At 47.5% G+C, this 16,452-nt stretch overlaps 1 protein-coding gene across 5 annotated transcripts in view; it reads right to left on the bottom strand.

The window, feature by feature from the left end:
* The window catches only part of NEDD4L (NEDD4 like E3 ubiquitin protein ligase), a 331,454-nt gene that overhangs the window by 75,754 nt on the left and 239,248 nt on the right, over nt 1–16,452 (bottom strand). For all 5 annotated transcript variants that reach the window (XM_028102915.2, XM_028102916.2, XM_088019632.1 and 2 more), the window contains one exon: nt 2,476–2,526. In XM_028102915.2, the coding sequence (XP_027958716.1) occupies nt 2,476–2,526 (51 nt within the window). The remainder of the gene's footprint in view (nt 1–2,475; nt 2,527–16,452) is intronic.

A 16,452-nucleotide genomic window follows, 5' to 3' on the forward strand; every position in this document is an offset into this window, starting at 1 on the left:
GCTCAGCTACCCCATGTGGCTACAATAACGAGTGATGATGCCAGGCTGCATGAGGGAGGAAGCTGCTTGCCTGGATTCCTCCTCGGAGACCAGAATCATGTCCATTGGCCATGCTCTATCAGATAATGAGGCTGCATAAAAATTAATCACCCCCGCCGTCAGATACTCAACCCTGAAAAGGCTCACCTAGGTCGGCAATGGCAAATTTACCACCACATTACTGCTCTCCCTACCTTCTCTCATTGCTAAGGATGACAATTTCCCTAATTTCTTTTATCTAAAATTTGATGTTGACAAATATTGACTCTCTAGGCCACATAAAACCTTCCTCGACAATGGTCACGTAGCTCTCAAGAAAAGAGCGACTATTATTGACTCCGCAAAATACATTCAAACGCTGACATCCATTTCTCACACCCACACTTGTGTTCTTCAAAATATAAGGACACTGTGTAATTTTCCCATGAGCACCCTTCATGTACGATCAACCGTACACATGACAGCACCTCAAATCCTGAGCCCAAAAGCTGCATCCATTCAGAATATGCTAGTTGGGTCTTACCACCACTTGAAAGGTGATGAATGCACCTTCGTTCCTTTCCTTCTGCTTCCTCTGTGGTCCATTTCCCAGACTCCAGTTGGCCCCACAAAGCTAGTCCGTCGTAAGTATGGAGATCACTGCACTCCTAAGCTCGGGGCTGTGCAGATGCAAAACAGGGCGGCTCCCTCAAGCACCCAGCTCAGGTCACAGAGAGGTTCTCAGTTCCCTCCAGGCATTCACTGGCTCCTTTCTTTTGTTGGCTGGTTTTGATTCCAGGCTCCAGTCCTGGCACCACTTCTTCCTTTGAAAGCTCACTCTTGCCTCCACCCGAAGCTAAACTATTCCCTCTGCTGATTTGGTCTCTGAAGAGGAACGCTGTTCTGTTCTCTGGGAGTCCCACCCAACCTTTCAAAACCAATTTGCCCTCAATCACTCAAACCAGGGACTGTCGGAGCAGGTTGCTTAAGAGATTCCACTTACACCTCTCAGAGACTATTAGTACATAATTTGCCTTGACCAAGAGTCAGTTTTTATGTTAGGGAAAAGGGTGGTGAAGGATATCCACAAAAGAACTGGCCAACCCACACCGCCTCAAAATGCAAGATTACAGCTTCAACCTGAAGAGCAGACACAGAAGACCCAACTGATGTAGAAAGACGTGGACAGTCTCCTCGTCAACCCTGAGACTTCCATGTCCTCTCAACACGACTCTAAAAGGATAACTGGGTTTCTGATGGCTTATGGAGTCGGTCTCATGTACACACAGGCACCCTCTGCAAGTACCTTGAAGCTCTAGGTTTTTATACAGAAACAAAAATATTTTAACGGTGTCAGTTGCGCTTCCCATTTTTTGGAAGGGAATGTGCTTGAAACTTTTCTTCCTTAATAGCTCCCCTGAGTAAATAAGAATAAATTGCTTGCTATCTCATGCCCTCACAACACATCTTCAGAGCTTCCTGGGTAAGACACAGTCTTTTCTTGGTATTTATTTAACAAACGTAAGAGCTATGACTTCAACACAGTGGCAGACTCCCCCTAGGTGGTTTAAGTCATTTTAGTTTATAGACTGTTTATGCTATTTGCTCACACAAAGCATTAAAAATATTAACAAAAGGCCCTTGAAAGACAGAAACATTGGACTTCTCCTCTCTTTGGTGCTACCTGAGTCACTCTGTGATGCCCAGAGGGAGAAGGGCCAGGAGAGGGGATGTGACAATCTGAAAAACCGAAGCTGAACCACAAGCTGATCCGCCTTTCACCAAGTCCCGCTCTACCTACGGTGCCTCTGGAGCGGGCAGAAGACACTTTTAGCCGCGGTTATTGGTCAGAAGTCCCAATGGCTCTGCTACTGATCTGAGCAGAGAGGAATGGTAGCAACACCACATGTACCAAACTCAGTATAATTTCTAAAGCTGCAGTGGGTGTTTCCAGCTGACAAGTTCACTCAGAACAGACAGCATCTTTTGTCTCCATGCTGCCTGAGAAAAGCCATACACCCAAATCTGGGAAGCACTAGCTTATATGGATGCAGCCCAAGAGAAACACCCGTGTCATTCTAGACTAAGGGAACAAATATCTGATCCGACCCAAAGGATGAATTTTTGAAAGTAAAGACATTCCAGTGACAAGAAGAAGGTTTTGGCAGAGAAATGAGCTGTTTTATATGATGTGACAAAAGGAAGACCAGAAGAGAAAGAGGCTCATGATGCACACAAGCATATGTGGATGATTCAGATACACCTGAGTTTTACAATTAAGCCCTCTCCCGTCCCCTGAAAGGACCACTTTCTAGAAAGGGCCAGGGCCAGAGCACATGCTCTTCATTTCAGCCTGCTCCACTGCCTTGAGGAAATATGCACTGAAATACACCCAACTGGAAACAATTAGAAAGCACTGCTCACAGCATGCCCCATAAAACAGGTAACAGTCCTTACCGGGAGATGACTGAGGGGTATGTCCACCTGTCCCAGGAAGTCGTCCCGTGTCTGTTGAAAAGAGAGCAGAGAGGTTAATGCCCCTATCTCTGCACTGAGTGTCGGCATTCTTAAAAATGTTTAGTATGTTTCTTTAATACAGTGTTTCTGTGATAAGTCAGGGATGATAGAGCATGAAGTCCAGGGTACTCTAATAGTGATGTGTGGTGACAGGTGACAGTTACACTTGTGAGCACAGCAAGATGTACAGACTTGTGCAATCACTATGTCGCACACCTGAAACCAAGGTAACATTGTATGTCAACTGTACTTCAATTAAAAAAAAATGTTTCTTAACAAATAGAGACCATGGTCAGGTCCTGGTACTGGAGTGCAGCGGGCATGGGTAGAAGGCAGAGGCCCCGATGCCTGGCAGACAGCCAGTGCCTGGGAGACCCGTGAGCCTGAGGCTTGTACACCAGATCTTTAGCTGCCTGAACCCCTGCAGGGCATCTGCTACCCACTCGAAAGGAAACAGATCAACTCTTCGAATTGGGGAGCATGCGATCAGTAAGGAAAGGGACACACAGGATCTACAGAGGGTTTGGGGTCACAGGTGGTCCAATTTACAGAGAAGACAGTAATGAAATGTTGGGAACACTCTAATATTTATTAAGTGCTGTAAAGAGCTTCCTGAAAGCTGAGAGTCCAAGGAAAGTGTAATAATCTAGTGATTAATAAATCTTAGAAATTACTTCTCCAAAAAAAAAAAAAAAAGGCCTCAAGCTTTCAATCGTGTAAGTACAATACTTTGGATTCCAAGTTCGTGGATTAGTTTGCTGGTTAATTTCTGGACACATCATACTTCTTCCTGTACTCTGTCCCCTACCACACAGCATACATCTTTCTGACTTGAGAGACCTAGGTAAGATACATCTGGAGGCGCTCACAAGCCCCCTTTCGGACTCTGGGAGCCACCTGGGAAGTCATAACTCAGGTTCTGCGGTCACCAGCCTGGACCACAGGGCGTCCGACAGGTTTGCTGCCTCTTATGTCCTGCTGCAGGGCTGCTTGTGTCACAGCTTCTGACATTAAGGTGACCCCAGGGTGTAAGTCTGTTACCCTTATATAAAAACATGTAGTTGCTTCTACCACACTCAAATGCCTAAAAGCTCGGAAGTTCTTTAGGGGTAATCCGACCTGTCCCATAGCTAGCCTGAGGAACAGTCCAAGAGAGAACCCAGACCTCCTAACCCCAAATCCTGTGCTCTTATTTTCACTCTTCCCTGGTTTAACGAGGCACTCTAATTTACACACACTACTTTTTAAATGTACTTGAAAAACCTCTCTTCTTGCATTTAAAAAGCAGCACCTGGTAAATACGAATGAGATTCACTGAAATGATTTGCTGCAAGCTCAGCATTGCCTTATAGGTAGTTAAAAAACGATCTGATTAACCTAGAAAGCTACCTGGCTCCTCTTAAGTGATGCACGAAGCATAGTGAAAAATCAGTTAGCACCGGTCGGGTACACTCAAAGCATGAGACTAGCCTCGATCCTCTTGACGGGCATCTCCTTTCTTCTATTTTCGTGGCTACATCTGCTTCAACTCACCATGGAGATACCCTCCTCCAGCACAAAGCTACAGGTGCCAAATAATGCTGTGGATCTGAACAAAAGCAGGCTTCTGCAGAAGGTCCAAAAAAGGCAGACATCCTTGCCAGCCAGAAGAGATGGGGGATTTCCTGCTCTCCATTTGACTGATTTAATGATAAAGCTAGTGGGGTTGGTAGTTAACTCTGCTATCAAAAACCAGAAGTGTGTTGACTACTGTTGGATGTCTACCTAATGTAAGTGGTGGTATCGCCACTTGTCCCCGGCCCCTCCTGCTAGCAAAGAAGGAAAGGACACACAAGCAAAAATCAGATGGGCTTACCTGACGGAGTTCCATGCCCTCCCACCTCTGAAATGCTACTCCTCAATTGTCAACCTAAGTGCATCTTAATAAAAATTCACAAAACACCTACATGCCCAAGTTGTTTTGCTGGGGAGAGGTTGTGAGAGTTCTAGACCGGTCCAGGGCCTGCAGCTTGGCCCAGGCACCTGCCACTAAGGGCTAAAGGAGTGAACCCTATCAGGCCACACCTGATGCTCACAGCAACTGTAGGAGGTGGGCACTATTATGAAGCCCATTTCACAGATGGGGAACCTAGAGACCAGAGAGGTGTGTGACCTCTTGAAGGTTCCTATTTGGGCGGGCTGGTTCCAGAGTCCGGGCTGTAAACGAGTACTCCGCCCTACAGCTCAGTAACTGGCAGGAAAGCATGGCTTGTGCACCAGCTCTGGGCTTCTCCCTGGGACACCGGCTCCATACAGTGTGGATGGGAAGAGATTCTGATGTTAGCAGTGCGACGAGACTTGGTGGGGCCCTATGAAAATGCCCTTGTGGGGTATCTCCTGTTGCCATTTTCCTCAAACGGAGCAGGTAACTGAATCCCCGGGGTGCTTGGTCAGCAGCTTCACTTGGACATTAGTAGGTTTTCTCACTCAAATGAACACATCGTTTCTAAAACAGTCAAAGATGAAGCAACCTCACCCATAAAGCAAACAAAGGCTCTCTCTGGCTTGCATCAAGGGTGACTGTAATAAGATCAGGTTTTAAAAAAGATAGGGATAGCGATCAAGTACGGAACAGCACAGGGTCAAAAGAAATTGGCTTACATGAACGTTTCACCAAATGGAACGTGTGGTGAGATCTAGGTTTTCAAACCATCCCACTGTTGCCAGAACTATAGAAACTTCAGGAAATGTAAAGCATTTAGGTTAATGACAACATACCAATTTAAACAAATATATTTTATTTATTTGTTGGAGAGAAAAAGAGAGCGCACAAGCAGGGGGAGCAGCAGAGGGAGAGGGAGAAGCAGGCTCCCCGCGGAGCAGGGAGCCTGCTGCGGGGCTCAATCCCAGGGCCCCGAGATCATAACCTGAGCCGAAGGCAGACGCTTAACCGACTGAGCCACCCAGGCGTACTGACAACATACCAATTTTGAAACACATCTTCAGTTCCCCAGAAGATTGCTAGTAGGGGGTCAGAGAGCCTACTAGTAGTCTTTATGCCAAGATGAGAAGCAGGGGCATCTCAAGGACACCTGGGTAGGCTGCGGTGGTAGGATCCCCACCCCTGGGGCCCCGCACAATGTCTGAGGCCACCACAACTTCCTGATGTCGCTGCTGCCACAGGATGATATCTTACACTGATGTTATGAAAACACATTAATCAATTTTTGTAATTTCTATTACGCCGTTATTTCCATCAAGCACATTACCCATGAGAGCCTACAAAACCAAACCGGTTTCAGCTCATACGGTGAACACTGGCATTTCTTGTGCTTATTTTTAAGTGGTAACTGCTGTCAATCCCAACCTCAGTTACCTGTTGTACTATTCTAGAGGCTGAAAATGTGCTGGTTAGTAACACAGTTATAAATATTCCCTTCTGACAAGCCACCAAATTATTTTCCAACGTAATGGCAAGGCAAAATGGAGCCCCTGAAATGTGTCAGATAAGGTGAAGCAGAAATCTATATTCCATTACTGGAAATGTGAAGTAACCATACCAGACGCTGTCTTAGAGCCTGCCCTCTAAGTGATGATTAACCCTCTTGAAGACTGCCCCCCCCTTTAAAAATAACTGTTCCCATTTAAATAAGAAGGAAAGGGGCAAGTGTGTGCCATCGTCATGGAGAGGTAAGCTGCCACCAGTGTGAGTGCCACTGGAACCTGAAGCCTGAGGGCAAGGAAAACAGCTCTGGTGAAACCCTAGGACGGCCCTCGGGCACCTCGCAAGCTGCCCTGTGTGCGCACCAGCCTCAGCTGCCAGTGGTCAAGTGGACACCAGGCGCCGGTGCCCTCACAAAATAAATGAGACTCGATTTCTCAAGGAACACATCTATTTTAAGAAACAACAGAGACTTTTGGTCTTTAGGTTAGAACTGTCCTCGAAGGACTGATGTGTGAGGAGTACCACAGAGGTCATGGTGAGAACAGGGCTCGGACCCTGCGCGTCACATCCAACCAGAAGCAAGCGAGGGGTGCACGCAGGTATGGCTGGGCAGTGATTTCTTTTTTACAGATATATTTATTCACCAGAGAGAGAGAGAGAGTATGGGAAGGCGCAGAGGGAGAGAGAGAATCTCAAGCAGACTCTGCTGAGCGTAGAGCCCGAGGCGGGGCTCGATCTCATGACCCTGAGATCATGACTTGAGCCGAAACCCAGAGTCTGACGCTTAACAGACTGAGCTGCCCTGGCATCCCAGGGCAGTGAGTTTTAAAGAGGAGTTGCAATCCCACTGGCTGCTCACAAGAAGCATGTTTTAAAAGTTCAGTAGAATGAGACAGAAAATATTAGTGCCTCACATGAATGTAGTGATTCAAGAAAATCGTTTGTTACATACATGAGAGAATGTGTACTAAGTTATGATCTAAATTTCTTTTCTTTGCATCATGATCAAAAGTTTAAAAGCCTCTCGAACTACATTAAGCGGAAACCATCCAGTACTACCAACTGCCTGGGGTTTTATCCTAGAAATTAATAAGTAGTGACTCCCAAGAAGATTATATTTAGAACTTCTCAAGACAAATGGAAGAGACAAGAGAGAGGAATCAGAACATAAGCTACAGAATAAGAATTTAGGAGTAAAGATATACAGCACGACTAGATTTCCGGCTATTACAAGCTAAGGTACACATCACAACTCTAACACCGAGCCAGAAAAAAACCCTCTGCTCTTCCCCTGAACCATTAAACGCAACGTCCCTGTCTGCCGCTTCCTTCCAAAGCACGTGGCCCGCACTCCCGCACGGGGACTCAGCCGATGGGGGAAACGGGTTCTATTTTTAGAGTGACTTGGGAAGTATGTGCTCTGAATGATCTAAATAATGAATGGCTTGAGAACCTTTTACAGAAGCTTTTAGACAAAATGTTATAAATATCTGAACTCAACAGTTTCGTGTCTGGAGAGTCACCTGCATGTCGATTTGCATTTCGTGGTAGGTGCTATCTCATTCCTCAACAAAGCATGACGCCGGCTTTGTCGTCACACACAAAAGGACGGACGACGGGCTTGTTTCTCCTTGCACTTGTCCCACACATCAGCCTCTGCCACGCGGGCAGAACGGCTGGGGCTCACACAGGGAGAGTGAGTCGGGCCTCCACCCGCCCCACGCACTGCGAAATCCAACGTTTCACCACCTGCTGCCTCTGGCTTTCCAGATGAATGGTTTCAAAACAGGTCACCGAATTTACCTTCATCAAACAGTCGAGGGGCATTCTACTAAAAATCAAAAGGTGCCACCATGAAATGCTCTCTGAACACACGTGCTCTTGCCAAAACTCACTGGGTAGGCCCCAGAACATAGAACCAAGCAAAACTCCCGATACTTTTTCATAAAAACACATACAACTTTCACACTGTCTGCCCCTCCGCCATTTAGTTTTCTGGGTTAAGGGACAAGACCTCCCATTCACGAAAACAGAGCAAGGTGTGTCCTGGAGACACTGGCTCTTATTTACAACAACAAACAAGACTTCCATGTCAACAAGATGTCAGAGCAAACCCACAGGACCTTTATAGGCTCCTGTAACATCACACCGGGAAGGCAGGCAGAACTTAATCATGCTGGAGGAATGTGTGATCGTGAAGATTATCTCTTTTAAAGGACACTTTGCTCAAAATTCAGAATGCAAAGCGGAAGGGGTCAACAGAGCAAAGGAGCACGGCGCTGGCGAAGGAAGACTAAGGCAGGAGCCGACGGGCTTTCATCCAGGCGCAGGACCCAGCTGTCAGAAGGCACTTGTGTGCGGGGCACAAAGGGACTCCCAGCTGCTGCAGGTAGCCGGTCATCACAGGAGCGGATGAGAGGTGCAGAGTGTCCCCTCTTTCCTCAGTGGGTGGAGGTGACTCAAGAACATTCAGTCCTCTCCCTGCTCCAAATGTAAGCAGACTCCAGGGCCCGGGTCAAAGGAGGGCCACAGAAATCACGGCTTACTGCAGTAGGAGTACTTAATGATCTGAATTTCAGGTCCAATCAACTCTAGGGGTGGAAACTCTGGGAAAGAACTCTGGGGACCAGACACACAGAATGGGACATCCTGAGGGTTCCAGAGACAAGGTGCCCTTGTTCCCTATGGAGAGAAACTAACCAGCCCGGCTCAACAGAAATATAACGTGAGCCACATCTAGAACTTAAAAATTCTAATGGTCACAGTTAAAGTAAAAACAGGAACAATGAAGTCTCATAATGTACTGTAGTTGTCCCAATACATCCAAAATATCATTCCAACGTGTAACCAACATAAAGAGTCTTACTGAAGTATTTTACATTCTTTTCACTAAGTCTATGAAATCGGCAGGTATCTCTGGCTCGAGGCACACCTCGATCTGGACCATCCGCATCTCTGGGGGTGTGGGCGGGAGACGAGGCCAGCACCACACGACCCAGCTGCCGCCCCATACCACAGGCACAGACAGACAGACGCTGCGGGAACACCACCGGGGGAGAGACTCAGTCTGCCAAGGGTCAAGGGCAGGCACAGCTTCAGAAAGGACTTGATCTCCAGCAGGGTCCCGAAGGAGGAGTTCACCAGGGGGACAGATGGGGGCAGCTGGGGAAGGGTGTGCAGGCAGAGGCATGGGCTGAGACTGCGTAGGAGAGAGCGTGGCAGGGGAAGGAAGAGAAGGTATGCGGGGGATGACTGGCAGGGGCTGCATTTCAGAGAGGTCGGCTGAGCGCTGGAAGGAGAAGTGACCGGAGGGGAAGACGCCAGAGGAGAAAGAGCTGAGGGGGGGGGCAAGCTGTCGGGATGAGGCAGCACGAGGGGCTGGACCGCGCAGGTGAGCAGAAGGCTCAGCGCCCTTTGGAAGCGTTCTGCCCCTGGACTCTCCGGGTCACCATGTTAATGAGGGAACAGGCAAGGTCATGGACGCCGAGTCCTTCCACAGTGCCCACCAGGAACACTCGGGAGCCGGTGTTACTGCGAACGAAGCGGCAACACAGACAGCGACGGCACGGACCTCACGGTGACACAGAACACACGCAAGAGACAGCGGAAGCGGTGGCCACGGAAGGCGGGTGGTGTGGCCAGGCTGCTGTCCCATCTAGGGCAGTGGGCTGCCTGCGGGGTGCGGCGTGTCGTCACCTGCACTGTGCGGCACTCTGATGTGCGTCTGCTCTACGTTCCGGTTTGCGAAGAGAAGTCTTCTCCTTCAGTCCAGACAAGCTTAGTGACACAGACCCAGGAGAACAGACGGGCCCCTACAATCGTCTTTGTCTTTGGGGGAAGGAAGAGACCACAGGCCGTCACCCCCCACAGGGTCTGGGGCACCGCATGGCACTGTCGTGACCCGTTTACACCTGCTGCAAAGCTGCCCGGCCACGCCAATGACACAGATGGTTCCTTAAAATGTTGTGCTTCTGATTTTATCCTACAACTGTTTTTAATTTCTCAAGATTTCAGAATAATTTTCTCAAGTATCTCATTTCTTCTCTGGAGAAGTTTTAAAATCAAAATTTTTTGCAAGCAATTTAAATAGATTATATGCATAAATGAAAAAAAAATAAAGTGAGGATACTTCTGGATTCTCTCCAAACTTAGCTACCCAAGAACAGACCTACATAACCTGAAGAAATTCACAATATACGCCTTTAGTAGCCAGAGCAGTGTCAAGGAATGAATGGGATATTGGGGAAAATGGAACCTAAGTGGGAGCCTAAGTAACTGGAAGTGCAATGTTTGATTTCATTTGCATGTGTTACTGCTAAAAGCTCCTCCTCATACATCTCGGGGCATCTGAAACTACCAGTCCATCTCCCTGCCTGGCTAACCAATGGAATATCATACTCAAGAGGGCAACAAGAGACTACATGTAACTCAATGTGGTCTCATTCTTGCAATTTCAATGAGTGGTGAGTCTGAACTAGAGGTTCTATAGGTTTACACAAGGACAGAAGCTTTTAGACAAAATGTTTTCATAAAGGTTTTCATAAAAAACCTTTTCATAAAGGTTCCAGGAAAATGGCCCTGGCATGAGCTTTGGCGTCCCTGGTTAGTCTCCCTTCAGCACTGGCCATCCTCTGGCCGCAATCACATCTCTGGCCAATAGACTAAACGTTTACCGGGGGAAGAGCTCCAGCCATAGTTTGGGAAAGAACTTGAGAACTTCAAGACTGCGAAGAGTAATAAGCTAATGTGTAGCTCACCTATTATGTGCCAGAAACTGTTGTTTGCAGGTTAAGAAACTTGCCCAAGGTCACTGAGTTGGTAAGTAGCAGCCAGAATGTGAACCCAGGTAGTCTGGCTCCAGAGTCCATGCTCCTTATCATCACCATATAGAGCCTCTAACTTCATACTGGGTCTTAATGGAAAACCATGAACAGGCTCCCCTCCTTCCGATCAGAAAATCCTAGTTTGCTGTGCTGTGTCCTCAACTCCACCTCTCCTCAGGGTTACACCTGCCAGGTTCAGGGCTTGCAACCTGCAAATTTCTAAGGAACATAACCTGGGCTTTATTTGTCATGTGCATATTCTTGCATATGTCTTTCTCTCATTTATGGTCTAATAAATAAATAAATGTAAGTTTGAAAGAGAAATGACATGGAACTGAATGATTTTTATTCCTACTAACCATCCCCTCACCCCCACCCCCACCCCCCGTATCTTTCAAAGTGGAGCTCTTTAAACTGGAGTATGCACACCTCTGCAGATATACAGAGACTTTCCGGGAACCTGGGCATGGGTTGTTTTTAAAGAAATGATTCTCTACATCCTTCCATATGCTCTCTTCCCTAAACCTATCTGTCAACAGTGTCTGTCTTCTGCTCCACTTCCTTTCCTACCTACTTTTACCTAAATCACAATCCGCCCCCCCCCCATTTCCTGCTTTCCAAAGAAAGGTGTACTCTTCACCCATCCTGGAGCTCAAGAGCATGCACTTGACTGGGTATAAAAGCACAGAATGAAGGGAGGGCTTTGAAAAACGCACAGCCCCAGAGGGAGCAAAGAGAGCGGAGAGAACATAGAGAGAGATTATTTCACCACCGCCTGGGTGATACAGGCTCATGGAATGGAAAGTCTTGCTTATCTACCATTCATCCAACCACTTTTCTTATTTACCTTTTTAAAATGAAGTCAGATTTTTAGTGACTGGGAATGAGCTTCATAGAGCTGACTGTTTTGAATGATAAGGAATGATTTTGTTAATTTTATGGCAGATATGTTCTATAAAATGAGCCATGTCTGCAATTACAAATGAAAAACTCCAAATTTTTCAAATACTCAATACACTAGAAGTTACATCTTTTGCAATTACTGGACTAATAACTTATTGAGCTACTGATAAATTACAGGTGTCAAAAAATATTTTTTTTTAAAAATGTGTGAGACACAGTTCTTCCAAATTCTTCACAAGGTTCACTAAGCAAAAATGTTTGGAGACTACAGTTTAAAGCGTATAATCTATCATGACGTCAAGCCATTAACTAGGTTGTTACTACAAAGCTTCCCTCAAAGCTCATTAAGTATTTAAAGCTTCCTCCTCTGGGGTACAGAATTTGTAGATAGCAATGAAAGTGCAAACAAAAATGCAAACTGAAAACGAAAATCACCTCCTTTCTATAAACAATGTTGGTGAGAAACATAGTCTGCAGGGGAAAACTTCCAAGCTTTGTGAAAAATGACCCAAATGATTACGTAGCATGTAGCTAAGAGTAAACCATTTAAAATAAGAAATCTGAAGGATGAGGAGAAATTTAAGTCAATTTAAGGTTCTGGCAGGTGGGAATTAAGTCCACTCTTTCACTCCCTACAAGCTACTCAGGTCACACCGGGGCACAGAGCCCAGCTGCCCCCCCCTCCCCATCCCACCCGCCTAGTCTCCTGGAGACAGAATAATGTCAACAGGTATCCGAGTCAGGTCTTTCTGAGCAGGATGGGCAGGACTGAAGTACGGAGTTTACCAGGGGCTCTCCAGGCCTGGCTGGACATTAGACTCTCTTGAGAAGTCCAAAAAAGCCAGGTATCCGGGCCTCTCCTAGATAACAACATTGCTGGTAGAGGGCTCAGACAGGTGTTCTTCAAAAGGTCTCTGGCTGAGGGGTGCCTGGGCGGTGTAGTTGGTTAAGCGTCCGACCCTTGATTTCAGCTCAGGTCATGATCTCAGGGTTGTGAGATCGAGCCCCACGTCAGGATCCGCACTGGAAGGGGGAAGGCTGCTTAAGATTCTCCCTCTGCCCCACCCACGCCCTAAAAAGAGCTCTCCAGCTATTCTCATCTGTGGACAGGGTTGACAGCTACTGAGTAAACCTCTTGATTTTCCTTGTTCACAAGGGAAACTGTAATTACCTGTGAATTTCTACCTGTGAACCTGGTAGAATTTCACTGGTCAGCAACCTGACATTAAGCTGCAATCTCTACAAGTATGTAATAGTTTCCCCCTTCCCCCCTCATTTGCACCTCTACTGTGCTCCCAAAGGAGAACGAGCTGGACCCATTTACGCATGTTGGTCAAAGAAGTGCCTGGGCCTAGAAGGTGGCTGAGATGGGGCAGGGGATGCATTCTGGCTGCCCCTGTTTGGAACCCTAGCCCTCTGATCTGACAGCGTTGGGATATGAATAGGAATAAGATTCACAGGTGCACAGACAAAGCAGAAGGATTTCACCGGTCGTGGCCAAGGACTATCTGCCTGCCACTCTAATTCTGGGGCTAAAAAGACAAATCCCATTTCAAAACAGAATCAGGGAATGGGATACTCAGGAGGAACCTCCAAAGTGCAAACATCGCAGACTTAGTATCTCTACCCATCTGTCCCCAGCAGTTGCTCACCCTGCCTGATTCTGACCATCCCTGGCAGAGTGGAGCCCTGACTACAGGGGCCAGTAGAAAGGGCACAGGCTCTGGACCCATATATGTCTATTCTAAAATGCCAGGTCTATCTAGAAATAGCTGAATAACCAAAGGCAAGGTTCTTAATCTCCTCATCTGTAAAATGGGGATGAAAACAACTTCATCTTGCGTAGTCACTGGGTAGATATTAAGTGGGACAATTAGATTTAATAAACATTACTCCTAACCCAAGGTTTCTCAATCTCAGCACCACTGGCATTTGGGGCTAGATAATTCTTTGCTGGGGGGCTATTTCATGTTTTGTAGAGTTTCTAGAAACACCTTCTGGCTTTTACCCACAATGTGTAGTAGCAGTCAATCCCTGCCCCCAGCTGTGGTAACCAGATGGTGTCTGCAAACACTGTCAAATGTACACACATTTGTGTGTGGGGGGGGAGGGGAGGTGGTGTGGATGGGCTCAGTTGAGAACCACTGTCCAGTTCTACTTCCCTCCCCTATGCTTCGTAAGGTGTTCATGCCACCTTTGGGCAATTCTGTAGAGTATGTTCTGGTGATTTGCTGTTGATTTTTCAACTCCCACTCCCTTAAAGCGCCAGGGAGCTTCTGTAACTAGAACCTTCTATAACGACAAAGTGGTTAAGCAGAGATTTGAACCAGAGTCTCTGTGACTCCAACTCTTACATGTGTTTCTACAATTGTGTCATTTCTTAGGGGCTAATCACTCTACACGGGGAATGGGACAGCTCAATCACTTATTTGAAGAAAGTTACCAAGTTTTTATCCTTCAGCTGGTTGCCCTTCCACCTTCCAGGGTTTTTTATTTAAGAGAGGTCTGCAAGCCAAGCAACACGCACCAGACTATTTCCTAATTAATGGGAAGAGCAGAGAGTGTGACAGTTCACTATGTGGCTGCCAGGGAAATCCTGAGAAGCTGAGAAGAAGGCTGAGCTCCCCGCCTGCCTGAGTCGTGTTTAAAGACAAGAGCAGAAGCTATGCAGTTATCAATCAGGAAGGAACTGAAGCTCTGGGCCAAAAACATTCCCAGAACAAGGAGCCGTGCTGTATAGGGCTGTAACTGGGAGTGTACAGGGGCTGGTGTTGAAGCCAGAAGGCCTAGGAACGCAGGAGACAGTGTGTGTGAATGTACTTCAGATAAAAATCACAGAGAGGAGCGCCTGGGTGGCTCAACTAAGTGGCTGCCTTCGGCTCAGGTCATGACCTCGGGGTCCTGGGATCGAGCCCTGCATCATGCTCCCTGCTTAGCAGAGAGTCTGCTTCTCCCTCTCCTCTGCTCTTCGCATCCCCAACTCATGCTGGCTTGCTCTCACCCACTCAAATAAGTAAAAAATCTTAAAAAAAAAAAAAAAAAAAATCCCAGGAGAAAAATCCAATACCCCCTTCAATATCACACCAGATCTTGAACAATCAAACCACTGAAGATGGAACTAGCATAGTAGGTACCAAAGTTTAAGTCCTTACGGGGCGATGACTCAACATACAAGGTAAACAAGTGCACATACGAAGCATGAAAGGCAGAGGCCTAGCCACCTCACCTGTAAAACCCCTGGGGACTGGGATATGCCCAGCAAGGCCCTGCGGGCAGGGCTGCCCAACGTTGAGGTGGTACCAGCTTCAATTCTGCACCCAGATGCCTCTCCGGGCTGCCATGGTCCTGGCCTTGACCCCCACACGTGCCCCGCCACGGTCCTGGCCTTGACCCCCACACGTGCCCCGCCACGGTCCTGGCCTTGACCCCCACACGTGCCCCGCCACGGTCCTGGCCTTGACCCCCACACGTGCCCCGCCACGGTCCTGGCCTTGACCCCCACACGTGCCCCGCCACGGTCCTGGCCTTGACCCCCACACGTGTGGCACTGTCTGCCCTGCACCCACAGCTCAGAGAAGAGGGAAGTACAGTTTATGTTACGGGTGTAGCTCTGAAGCACCAGGGAAAGAACCCTCAGAGGCCTGGGGGACAGACTGCTGGGTGCTGAACTGGTTCAGGAACTAACCAGCGGGATGACTTTGGCCTCTGAGCCCTCCCTGGACCAGGTTCCTCATCTGGAACATGGGGCTGTGACCACCTGCACCTCCCATTTCATAAACGGTTACACACCTCAAAGGTCAGTTGACGTGGAAATCTTGGGCAAGCTATGACTGGAAGCTATGAAGCTTCTACATTTAGGGAATATTTTAAATGGAGCGTTAAGAAATGGGAGAAGTGGGGTCCCTGTCAACCCCAGCCAACTGGAAAGCAAACAGCTATTTTCAGAAACTCGGTGGTTCCATCAATGGGCTGTCCAGTCAATCCCCTTTTCTTGTGTTGCCAAGAGTTTGCACATACGGTTTGAGAAACCCTGTTCTATCCTCTGAGGGCAAAAACAGATGAAAGAGCTTTAAAAACAGAATCGACGATTATAAAATTAATTATCCCTTAAAAAAAATACATGAAAATGAAACGTCATGTTAGGGACCAAGATGGAAGACCAAAGAAGACTATGCTGCCGCCTTTTTTGGTTTGTTTTTAAAAAGCTCATCTGTGGGGCACCTGGGTGGTTCTGTCGGTTAAACATCTGATTCTCAGGTCATGATCTTGCCGTCATGAGATGGAGCCCCGGGTCAGGCTCTGCCAGTCAGCTCAGAATCTGTTTCAGAGTCCCTCTCTCCACCCCTCCCCCTCCTGCCCCACTTGCACACACTTGCCCTCACTCGCTCGCTCTCTATAAAGTAATAAATAAAAAATCCTTAAAAAAGGCTATTCAACTTACAAAGAAGTTACACCCGAGAGTCCATTTATGTATATGCTGGGTGTGGGGAATGTTAACCCCATAATCCTGAATAAAACTGTCTCACAGGCAGTGACCCCAGGGCTGGACTGCAAAAGCCAATGAAGTCTGTGAAGTAACTTGGCGCGAAGCAGCACTAATCTGGGGAGTCCAGTCTCACTCGCTCACTGCACTGAGCTCCTTAGCTAATACTCCCCTCTGCCCTGTCTGGGGCCACGAGGAGACCTGATGAGTCCCCCACAGACATCGTCATACTGCCACCCCCACCCCAAGTGCACAAGGGGGCTTCAAAGGTCACCCACAGGAAA

The sequence above is a fragment of the Eumetopias jubatus genome, unplaced genomic scaffold, assembly GCF_037043125.1.
Source record: "Eumetopias jubatus isolate StellerSeaLion01/CBP00866 unplaced genomic scaffold, mEumJub1_p1.0 scaffold_16, whole genome shotgun sequence".
NCBI classification, from domain to species: Eukaryota; Metazoa; Chordata; class Mammalia; order Carnivora; family Otariidae; genus Eumetopias; species Eumetopias jubatus.